The sequence below is a fragment of the Lissotriton helveticus genome, chromosome 11 (assembly GCF_964261635.1).
Source record: "Lissotriton helveticus chromosome 11, aLisHel1.1, whole genome shotgun sequence".
NCBI lineage: Eukaryota > Metazoa > Chordata > Amphibia > Caudata > Salamandridae > Lissotriton > Lissotriton helveticus.
This window is the reverse complement of record NC_136072.1, coordinates 449,184,416-449,196,473: the sequence shown is the minus strand read 5'-3', so window position 1 is coordinate 449,196,473 and position 12,058 is coordinate 449,184,416. Positions and strand designations below refer to the sequence as shown.

Sequence of the window (12,058 nt, the reverse complement as noted above, 5' to 3'; positions counted from 1 at the left end):
AGCCTGAAAACCCATCTCTGTTCCTTCTGGAAGAGGCCAGCTTCGGAGGGTAGTTGCTCAATCACTGTCCAGTTTAGGTCATTTACGCAGTGTCCAGCCGTTAGGTAGTGAGTTGCCATTTTTGTTGTGCTCTTCTTACAGCGTACATTGCTCTTATGTTCGTTCATTCTTGTTTTGACGGCCCTCGTTGTCATGCCGACATACTCGAGGTTGCAGGGACACTTGATCAGATATACTACGTTTTTAGTATTGCAATTTGAAAACTTCCTTTGCTCCCAAGTGGTTCCATTGCGGAAGAAAAGTTTTTTGCTTTTCTTGGTCAGGTGGCAGCTACTGCAGTTTCCACAGGGAAAATGGCCCTGGACGTCAACAGATGGTTGCATCACAGTTGTTTTTGATTTTGGTCTTGTGTGTACCAACATATCTCTTAGGTTACGCCCTCTTCGGTGTGCAAACATAGGTTTCTCAAAGTTTAGGTTGCCACAGGTTAGTATCCTCCAGTGTTTATTCACAATTTTTGAGACTTCATTGGACAAGGTATTAAAAGTTGTCACACATATAGGTCTTTTGTTCTCCCTTGCCTCTGTGTTTCGGTCCTCCAGTAGGGCCTCTCTGTTGTTATTCGTAGCTCTTTTTAGTCCTTTGGCAATGATTCTCTTGGGGTACTCTCGTTGCTTAAGCTTTTCACTCAGGTCTTTCGCCTGTGATTTGAAATTGGACATGTTTGAGCAGTTACGTCTCAGACGTAAAAATTGTCCATAAGGCAAGTTCTCACGCAAGTGCCTGGGGTGAAAGCTGTCGTATCTTAGCAGACAGTTTCTCGATGTTGGCTTGAAGTGGGTAGTGGTTTTTAGACCCCCATCTTCTGCATAGATGTTTAGATCCAGGAAAACTAATAGGTTGGATGACATGGTACTGGTGAATTTGAGGAAGGCATTTTGGTTGTTCAGCCATATTTGGAATTCCTCCGCAGAGTGTCGGTCTCCTTCCCAGATGACCAGGACGTCATCTATGTACCTCCTCCAGCATTTTATGTTTGCTCTGAATGGATTTCGTTCATTGAGAATTTTCGTGGTCTCTAGGTGGTGTACATAGAGCCCCGCCAGGCTCGGCGCAAAGGTGCTACCCATGCTGGTTCCATGGCACTGTTGGTAGATCGTGGTCTTGTATTGAAAGAAGTTTTTTTCAAGGGCCAGTGAGATGCACTCAAGAACCAGTCCTCGTGGTGTTTGGTACTTCCATTGTGTTGAGAACAAGACTTCTTCAATTATCATGAGTGTTTCGTCGTGTGGAAGGCTTGTATAAAGACTTTCGACGTCCAGGCTCATTAAGAGTTGACTGCCCGGGTCGAAAGGTATGTCCTGTAGGAGTTGTAACACCGCTTTAGTGTCTTTGAGGTAGGTGTTAGTAGATTGTACTAGAGGGCGCAGGAAAGCGTCTGCGAATTTTGACAGTGGTTCTAGAATAGAACCGATCCCTGATACTATCGGTCTTCCAGGGGGATTGGTGAGGCTTTTGTGAATTTTGGGGATGCTGTAAAAATATGGGATCCGCGGTTTTTTCTGCTCCAAAAATTCACCCTCTTTCTTGCTCAACCAATCGTGTGCAAGGCCTTCTTCGATCATCCCTCCAATCTTAATTCTCAGGTTCTCTGTTGGATCCTCTTGTAGGATCATGTAGTTGCGTCTATCAGACAGAAGTCTTAGACATTCACTGTCGTAGGCCTCGGCAGTTTGTAGGACGATGGCTCCGCCTTTGTCTGCTGGCTTTATTATGATATTGGTGTCCTCAGATAGCGATTTCAGGGCTTGTTGTTCCTCCTTTGTGGTGTTATGAAAAATTCTGGTAGACGACACATCCAGTTTGTTGACTTCTGTCATGATAGCTTTTTCATAGGCCAATAGCTCTAAGGGGACCAGGGGATCCGGTGGAGTGAAAGTAGATTTAGGTCTGAGGCCAGTATCGGTTCTCAGAACTGGTGATGGTCTTTCCATGAAGTAGGCCTGTAATTTCAATTTGCGTATGAATTCCTGCATCTCAATGTTCATCTTAAAGATGTCCGGTCTTTGTGTAGGAACAAAGCCTAGGCCTTTATTTAACACCTGGGTTTGTAGACTCGTTAGTAGTGTTGGAGTGAGATTGACCACTAAGTCCCTCTCTGGTTGCTGGACGACGGTTGGTTGGGTAGGGAGCCCGTCATGCTCCTGGTTTGTCGGGGGTTCCCTTGGTTCGGGTCCTCCCATGTGACGTTGTTTCCCTTGCGGTTTCTTCCCCGTGGTCCCGGGCGCGTGCCTAAAAAAGGCTGTGGGTCATAAAAAGCACCATCAAAATCCTGGTTCCATTGTGGATACCCCTGAGCATTTGCTGTCGGGTCAAACTGGAAAGGGGTGAACGGTGGGGGACCCATGTATTGTGGAAATTGGGGGTACCCTCTCCATCCTCGTTGTCTCGGGAACTGTTGTCTTTTTTGTCTCCAACCGCCTCGGTTTTGGCGGTACCTTTGGCCATTCCCTGAGTTAGAGCCGGTTGAGCTGTCTGACCCATCACTGTCTATGTCGCTATTTTGGTTCTTGTGCACATAGTCTGCTTTTGTGTATGGATAGGCTCCTTCCGGTGTAAATTTATCTTTATCCTTTCTAAGTTTGCTGAACTTGCTTTGTTTCAAGGTGTATTCGAACTCCGTCATCTGTTGGTTAAGTTCATCCAGTTTTATTTTGAGGTCGGCAGGTGAGATGTAAGTGCTTAGTTGTACCTCAATTTTTTGAATTTCAATTTTTAACTCTTGTGTTATTCTGGCCGCTGTTTTGATAATGAGGACTAACCAGTCCCTGGTGCAGTGCCAGGAGATCAGGGACCACTCTTTTTTAAACTGGGCATCAGACTGGAATATAAACGGTTCGGTTTTGACGATCAGACCCGGTGGGCCCATTTTATTCCGGAGGTACTCTGTCATTAGTAGACCATGTAGAGCTGCTTTGATCTGGTTGCGTCTTAGATTTACTATTTCGTTCCAATCATTAATATTAGGACCTGTTTCTGGGTTGCTGAGGCCCTCGAATGGGTTGATGGCTGTGAGAATTCTGTCGATCTCGTCGACCCCAAACGTGAGGCCATGTTCATCCTCCATTGTAAAGACCGCTGATATAAGTACCTAGTGTGTGATACTATGTGTGTGAGTATGAGAGTAAAGCTCCCGCAGCTGTGCGCTGCCTATACTGAGTCAAAAACAAAGAAGGGAGGTAGAGCGAAATGACTGGATTCTTGCTCCACTGGGATACTTAGATAAACACAGAGAATCCAACTAAGGATAGGGGGGGGAGAGTGTATTCAACGTGTGTTGAAGCACTCAGTGTTTTGAAAAATACCCCTCACACACCAAAAGGCCCCTTGGTGTCATGCTTCATCATCGGGGTCTTCGCACCCCTCTATCGGGATGCGGCGTGCTGCGACCTACGACTACGCGGGAGCACTAATGGTAAAGACTATGTGTGGTGTAGGTGTGTGGGGTGTTTTAGTTTAAGTGAGTGGTGGGATGTGGTGAAAAATTAAAAAATACCTGGCGCATGAGTTTGATGAAAAATTTATTCTGAACTCTGGCTGGTATTGTTAAAAAGAAGTGCAGAATGAGGTCAGGGCTGTTATATTTAGGAAACAGGACCTCTGGTGTGCGTTGTCGACATGTTTCGGAGCAAAGCTCCTTCTTCAGGACGGGGGCACAACCTCCCCACCTTACTCACGTTTTTCTAAAATTAAAAAGTGTATTATACAGAAAAGTGAAGAAAAAATAGGCTAAGTGTGCCTACAGCGGTCTGCTACAAGTACAATGACCTGCAGAAAGACAAAAAGGAGAAAACAACATTGGTTACCCTTGTAGTGGGTAGTTCAAGCAGGTGCAGTCACCTGGAACCTCACCATTATGCTTGTTTTAAAGCCTGTGGAAGGAAAAGGACTCTGCTTGAACTACCCACTACAAGGGTAACCAATGTTGTTTTCTCCTTTTTGTCTTTCTGCAGGTCATTGTACTTGTAGCAGACCGCTGTAGGCACACTTAGCCTATTTTTTCTTCACTTTTCTGTATAATACACTTTTTAATTTTAGAAAAACGTGAGTAAGGTGGGGAGGTTGTGCCCCCGTCCTGAAGAAGGAGCTTTGCTCCGAAACATGTCGACAACGCACACCAGAGGTCCTGTTTCCTAAATATAACAGCCCTGACCTCATTCTGCACTTCTTTTTAACAATACCAGCCAGAGTTCAGAATAAATTTTTCATCAAACTCATGCGCCAGGTATTTTTTAATTTTTCACCACATCCCACCACTCACTTAAACTAAAACACCCCACACACCTACACCACACATAGTCTTTACCATTAGTGCTCCCGCGTAGTCGTAGGTCGCAGCACGCCGCATCCCGATAGAGGGGTGCGAAGACCCCGATGATGAAGCATGACACCAAGGGGCCTTTTGGTGTGTGAGGGGTATTTTTCAAAACACTGAGTGCTTCAACACACGTTGAATACACTCTCCCCCCCCTATCCTTAGTTGGATTCTCTGTGTTTATCTAAGTATCCCAGTGGAGCAAGAATCCAGTCATTTCGCTCTACCTCCCTTCTTTGTTTTTGACTCAGTATAGGCAGCGCACAGCTGCGGGAGCTTTACTCTCATACTCACACACATAGTATCACACACTAGGTACTTATATCAGCGGTCTTTACAATGGAGGATGAACATGGCCTCACGTTTGGGGTCGACGAGATCGACAGAATTCTCACAGCCATCAACCCATTCGAGGGCCTCAGCAACCCAGAAACAGGTCCTAATATTAATGATTGGAACGAAATAGTAAATCTAAGACGCAACCAGATCAAAGCAGCTCTACATGGTCTACTAATGACAGAGTACCTCCGGAATAAAATGGGCCCACCGGGTCTGATCGTCAAAACCGAACCGTTTATATTCCAGTCTGATGCCCAGTTTAAAAAAGAGTGGTCCCTGATCTCCTGGCACTGCACCAGGGACTGGTTAGTCCTCATTATCAAAACAGCGGCCAGAATAACACAAGAGTTAAAAATTGAAATTCAAAAAATTGAGGTACAACTAAGCACTTACATCTCACCTGCCGACCTCAAAATAAAACTGGATGAACTTAACCAACAGATGACGGAGTTCGAATACACCTTGAAACAAAGCAAGTTCAGCAAACTTAGAAAGGATAAAGATAAATTTACACCGGAAGGAGCCTATCCATACACAAAAGCAGACTATGTGCACAAGAACCAAAATAGCGACATAGACAGTGATGGGTCAGACAGCTCAACCGGCTCTAACTCAGGGAATGGCCAAAGGTACCGCCAAAACCGAGGCGGTTGGAGACAAAAAAGACAACAGTTCCCGAGACAACGAGGATGGAGAGGGTACCCCCAATTTCCACAATACATGGGTCCCCCACCGTTCACCCCTTTCCAGTTTGACCCGACAGCAAATGCTCAGGGGTATCCACAATGGAACCAGGATTTTGATGGTGCTTTTTATGACCCACAGCCTTTTTTAGGCACGCGCCCGGGACCACGGGGAAGAAACCGCAAGGGAAACAACGTCACATGGGAGGACCCGAACCAAGGGAACCCCCGACAAACCAGGAGCATGACGGGCTCCCTACCCAACCAACCGTCGTCCAGCAACCAGAGAGGGACTTAGTGGTCAATCTCACTCCAACACTACTAACGAGTCTACAAACCCAGGTGTTAAATAAAGGCCTAGGCTTTGTTCCTACACAAAGACCGGACATCTTTAAGATGAACATTGAGATGCAGGAATTCATACGCAAATTGAAATTACAGGCCTACTTCATGGAAAGACCATCACCAGTTCTGAGAACCGATACTGGCCTCAGACCTAAATCTACTTTCACTCCACCGGATCCCCTGGTCCCCTTAGAGCTATTGGCCTATGAAAAAGCTATCATGACAGAAGTCAACAAACTGGATGTGTCGTCTACCAGAATTTTTCATAACACCACAAAGGAGGAACAACAAGCCCTGAAATCGCTATCTGAGGACACCAATATCATAATAAAGCCAGCAGACAAAGGCGGAGCCATCGTCCTACAAACTGCCGAGGCCTACGACAGTGAATGTCTAAGACTTCTGTCTGATAGACGCAACTACATGATCCTACAAGAGGATCCAACAGAGAACCTGAGAATTAAGATTGGAGGGATGATCGAAGAAGGCCTTGCACACGATTGGTTGAGCAAGAAAGAGGGTGAATTTTTGGAGCAGAAAAAACCGCGGATCCCATATTTTTACAGCATCCCCAAAATTCACAAAAGCCTCACCAATCCCCCTGGAAGACCGATAGTATCAGGGATCGGTTCTATTCTAGAACCACTGTCAAAATTCGCAGACGCTTTCCTGCGCCCTCTAGTACAATCTACTAACACCTACCTCAAAGACACTAAAGCGGTGTTACAACTCCTACAGGACATACCTTTCGACCCGGGCAGTCAACTCTTAATGAGCCTGGACGTCGAAAGTCTTTATACAAGCCTTCCACACGACGAAACACTCATGATAATTGAAGAAGTCTTGTTCTCAACACAATGGAAGTACCAAACACCACGAGGACTGGTTCTTGAGTGCATCTCACTGGCCCTTGAAAAAAACTTCTTTCAATACAAGACCACGATCTACCAACAGTGCCATGGAACCAGCATGGGTAGCACCTTTGCGCCGAGCCTGGCGGGGCTCTATGTACACCACCTAGAGACCACGAAAATTCTCAATGAACGAAATCCATTCAGAGCAAACATAAAATGCTGGAGGAGGTACATAGATGACGTCCTGGTCATCTGGGAAGGAGACCGACACTCTGCGGAGGAATTCCAAATATGGCTGAACAACCAAAATGCCTTCCTCAAATTCACCAGTACCATGTCATCCAACCTATTAGTTTTCCTGGATCTAAACATCTATGCAGAAGATGGGGGTCTAAAAACCACTACCCACTTCAAGCCAACATCGAGAAACTGTCTGCTAAGATACGACAGCTTTCACCCCAGGCACTTGCGTGAGAACTTGCCTTATGGACAATTTTTACGTCTGAGACGTAACTGCTCAAACATGTCCAATTTCAAATCACAGGCGAAAGACCTGAGTGAAAAGCTTAAGCAACGAGAGTACCCCAAGAGAATCATTGCCAAAGGACTAAAAAGAGCTACGAATAACAACAGAGAGGCCCTACTGGAGGACCGAAACACAGAGGCAAGGGAGAACAAAAGACCTATATGTGTGACAACTTTTAATACCTTGTCCAATGAAGTCTCAAAAATTGTGAATAAACACTGGAGGATACTAACCTGTGGCAACCTAAACTTTGAGAAACCTATGTTTGCACACCGAAGAGGGCGTAACCTAAGAGATATGTTGGTACACACAAGACCAAAATCAAAAACAACTGTGATGCAACCATCTGTTGACGTCCAGGGCCATTTTCCCTGTGGAAACTGCAGTAGCTGCCACCTGACCAAGAAAAGCAAAAAACTTTTCTTCCGCAATGGAACCACTTGGGAGCAAAGGAAGTTTTCAAATTGCAATACTAAAAACGTAGTATATCTGATCAAGTGTCCCTGCAACCTCGAGTATGTCGGCATGACAACGAGGGCCGTCAAAACAAGAATGAACGAACATAAGAGCAATGTACGCTGTAAGAAGAGCACAACAAAAATGGCAACTCACTACCTAACGGCTGGACACTGCGTAAATGACCTAAACTGGACAGTGATTGAGCAACTACCCTCCGAAGCTGGCCTCTTCCAGAAGGAACAGAGATGGGTTTTCAGGCTTGGAACCCATATAATTGGGCTTAATGACGATGTACCGTGGACCCAATTGACCAATGACTAATGACCGGTGAAACGGTCTTTCACATATGCCAATAATAGTCAACAAATATCCCCGAAATTATAGACTATTATAACTAAGCAGGTAAATAGAGCGGGACCACAATCATAGTGTCCTAATGTACCCAATCGGGATACTACTGAGACCAAGAAACTGAAGTTTTTACGAACTAGCTTCAATATGAAGGAGTCTGCCCCATTTAAAGCGCAGACAGTACTGAAAGGACCGCCGTAAATCAATAAGCGCATGCGCGGTAAATCAGTGCCTTCCAGAAATGACAACAGCGATCGCGCATGCGCCGTTTCTCACTGGCATGCGCATGCGCGAGTGATCAGCTACCATGCGCCGACGGGGAGAATCACCAGACGTTCTTGCCATGTCATTACATGATTGAGAGACATGCGCGAGGCTAATTAACGGACGTTCCAAACATGGGCATTTGTCAATTAACATGGGGCGGAACACCCATGTTAGGAAACACAGTTACTTCCGACCATTAGGAAACGGGGTATAAATAACATGACCACTGGTCTACCATTCAGAACCAGCGGAGCAGCGTGTGGGGGTAGACGGTGTCCATAGCGTCCTGTAAATGTGAGTAATCCACAGTCTGATCAGTTAAGACCAACGTCCTAAAAGTGAGTAAGAATGAGTTATTAAATCCTGCATCATTCTTCTCAATAGATTGCAACAATAGCAACACCCCAGACGTCCTCTATGCTCATGAGGCAAAAAAGAAAGCTTCTAAAGTAGGACCAACAATAACTCTAAGTACCAGTACATGTGTGTTCTATGTTGTATGTTGTGTGAGTCCTTTTCCTTCCACAGGCTTTAAAACAAGCATAATGGTGAGGTTCCAGGTGACTGCACCTGCTTGAACTACCCACTACAAGGGTAACCAATGTTGTTTTCTCCTTTTTGTCTTTCTGCAGGTCATTGTACTTGTAGCAGACCGCTGTAGGCACACTTAGCCTATTTTTTCTTCACTTTTCTGTATAATACACTTTTTAATTTTAGAAAAACGTGAGTAAGGTGGGGAGGTTGTGCCCCCGTCCTGAAGAAGGAGCTTTGCTCCGAAACATGTCGACAACGCACACCAGAGGTCCTGTTTCCTAAATATAACAGCCCTGACCTCATTCTGCACTTCTTTTTAACAATACCAGCCAGAGTTCAGAATAAATTTTTCATCAAACTCATGCGCCAGGTATTTTTTAATTTTTCACCACATCCCACCACTCACTTAAACTAAAACACCCCACACACCTACACCACACATAGTCTTTACCATTAGTGCTCCCGCGTAGTCGTAGGTCGCAGCACGCCGCATCCCGATAGAGGGGTGCGAAGACCCCGATGATGAAGCATGACACCAAGGGGCCTTTTGGTGTGTGAGGGGTATTTTTCAAAACACTGAGTGCTTCAACACACGTTGAATACACTCTCCCCCCCCTATCCTTAGTTGGATTCTCTGTGTTTATCTAAGTACAAAATAGCACAACATTTTTTGAATGCAACAGCATTTTATTGGCATTTCTTTTCCTGAGTGAGTTCAACAAGAAGGGAGCAGCCCCCAGAAATCCTTTTTTTTTTTTTTTTTTTTTTTTTTTTTTTTTGCAGTGGAGTATTGGTTTGAATCTTTTTGCCTCGAGTTGCACAGCTTGACACATTCATGTTTCTTGCTCAGAACTGAGCATTAAGGGCAGCAGTGGGTGTGGCGGACAATGGAAGGTCACATTTTATGAGTCTAACTAAAGAATATTTGGGGAAAGAGCAACTTTCCCCCAAACTTTCGAGGATGCTTATTTTTTATTCGAACTTCAGTCTCGGAATATCTGGGGGAAAGTTATAAATCCCCCAAGTTTTTTTTAGGAAGGGTTGAAAAGTAGTAATTTTGAATTGCACAAAGTGCTGCCCTGAGGGCACAGCTCAGGGCAAAAAACTAGGAATGTTACTTGAGGGCACAGCTCAGGGCAAAAAGCTCGGAATGCCGCTTGCGAGAGCTTATGTGTTGCTTCAAGAGATGGTCAATAACTTGTCCCTATGCCAACCTTCCTATAACGCTGCTTGAGCATGGCCTTTAAATATTGCAGTTTTTAATAGCAATGCTGTAGCCAAAAACGGGTGCCTTTGCCTACAGGGGTAGTAGGTGAGGCAAAAGAGCTGAAATTATAATTGCAGTGCTTTTCGACTTGGCAGACAATACAATCTTAAATAGTTCTGTATGCAAATGTTAACGTGTCGTGTTTCATTTTTTTATTTTTTTATTTTTTTTAAATAAAACTTGCCACTGTACATTGAGGAGTACATCCTTTAGTTGAAAAGAAAAAAAATATGCTTACTAAGGGTTTGTACCTGCTGTAATTGTTGACTTTCTTTTTTAGCTTCTTTGGAGAAATTCGAAATCCCACAGAAAATCCGCCTGTGCGCCGATACATGGACACCTGAAACGGGTTTGGTCACAGACGCCTTCAAATTGAAACGCAAGGAACTTAAATCACATTACCAGGCCGACATTGAGCGAATGTACGGAGGAAAATAACGGAATGCTTCCGATGTCTGGACGCCATTTTGCCGCCCGAAGCCAGCGCAACCGGGAAATACTTGAATTGAATCTCTCAACATTTGAGACCGTAAAATAAACCAATTCGAAGCCCATTCCTCGCCTGGGAGTGTTCTTCCGAGCAAAAGGAGCACAGCATCGTTGACTGACCCCAACAGTAAAATGTTAAGACGGCAAACTCGAGTCTGTCTCTGTTCTTAGCAGAAGTTGTGGTGAACCCTGCTGATTTCCCGAGTCTTGGCACTGGTGGCCAGATACGGATGGAAACCGCATTTTTAAACCGATTTATACATCTTGTGTTATTGTTCCGTTTGTAAGTTTATAAAGGGGTGGCTCTATAGAGGGATCAGTAACATTACTGTATATATGTAACGGTGACTTTTTGGGGAGACTTTTTTAACTTCTGATATTTAAGACGAGTGTTGTTGTTGTGAATTCGTGTACATTGGAAACCTGTTTACAAATGAAACCTTAGGGCGTGATCGAAGTTTCCTAAAACTGTATAGTCGTGTTGTGTCGGTCGAGAATTAACCTGAATACAGAGCGCCTTCTACGACGCCTCCACCATCTTTGATGTTTCTATCATTCTTTTTGTTCACGCATTTTTTTTCTGCTGTTGAGTGATTCTGATGGTCGAGACATGGGAGTAGAGAGAACAGTCAGTCATTAGCGTTTGAAAATTCAGTGTCCAGCAAACGGAGTTTGAATTGTTGAGATGAAGAGTTGTGTGTGGCAGTTTTAGGGCCTTTTGCTGCAGATAATGTGGGTTGGCTACCGCAGTTAATACAATAATGTAGTTAAAGGAAACAAGCACTACTGTAAGCAGAAGCTTTTGGTACTTTTTTTTTCTTCATTCAGCTTGAACTTAAGTTATTGTTACACTCTTTTCTTTAGTAAGTTGCTGAAGTACTGAAAATGAAAGGAAAGGGAACTGGGCCAGAAAAACTACCAAGGCACACATGCATTCAGGGTCCTATTAATCTAAATCAGAAAACCAAATGTCCTTAAAATCCCAAACCCCTTGAGGTTAATTGTAGTGACTCATTTATTTGCCTCTTGAAGTGTTTGACTGAATAATTACCTTATGTATTGAAGGGTTTTGTGCAATTTTTACTTTGTGTTTTTTACATTTCTTGCTCCAGAACCAGCAGCGATCAACCAGTTTAAATGTATGAATTGTTATACTTGGCACACGACGTCCCAAATGGATGCTATACTGAAGAGTGTATTCATCAGTTCCGGAACTTATCATAGGAATGAACTGAAAGAATTAAAATGCATAAGGAAAGAAATTACTGTGGCATACAGATCATTTTTTACCAGTTGTGTTTTGTGAGAATTGCTCTTCTATATCGAGGGGGTCCAGAACTGCTTTTTCAAGATGTTTAAATTGCGATAAATATGTAAATACGGCTCATGCTTAATTGGGTGCCCCCTCCCCGCCTCACATGAGCCCCCTTTTACACTTCACAGGGTTTCATTTTCCGTTAACTGTTGTAGATGAGAAAGTGACAGCAGTATTTTTACAGTTTCTTTTCAGACCTTTTATTTACGTTCATGCCTGTGATGTGATTGCCATACTGTGCCACCAGTCAGTTT

At 44.2% G+C, this 12,058-nt stretch overlaps 1 protein-coding gene across 2 annotated transcripts in view; it reads left to right on the top strand.

The window, feature by feature from the left end:
* ACSL3 (acyl-CoA synthetase long chain family member 3) overlaps positions 1-11,751 on the top strand; it is a 725,290-nt gene extending 713,539 nt beyond the window's left edge. For both annotated transcript variants that reach the window (XM_078665968.1, XM_078665969.1), the window contains exon 15: positions 10,281-11,751. In XM_078665968.1, the coding sequence (XP_078522094.1) occupies positions 10,281-10,438 (158 nt within the window). In that variant the 3' untranslated portion in view covers positions 10,439-11,751. The remainder of the gene's footprint in view (positions 1-10,280) is intronic.
* The last annotated feature ends 307 nt before the right edge of the window (positions 11,752-12,058 follow it).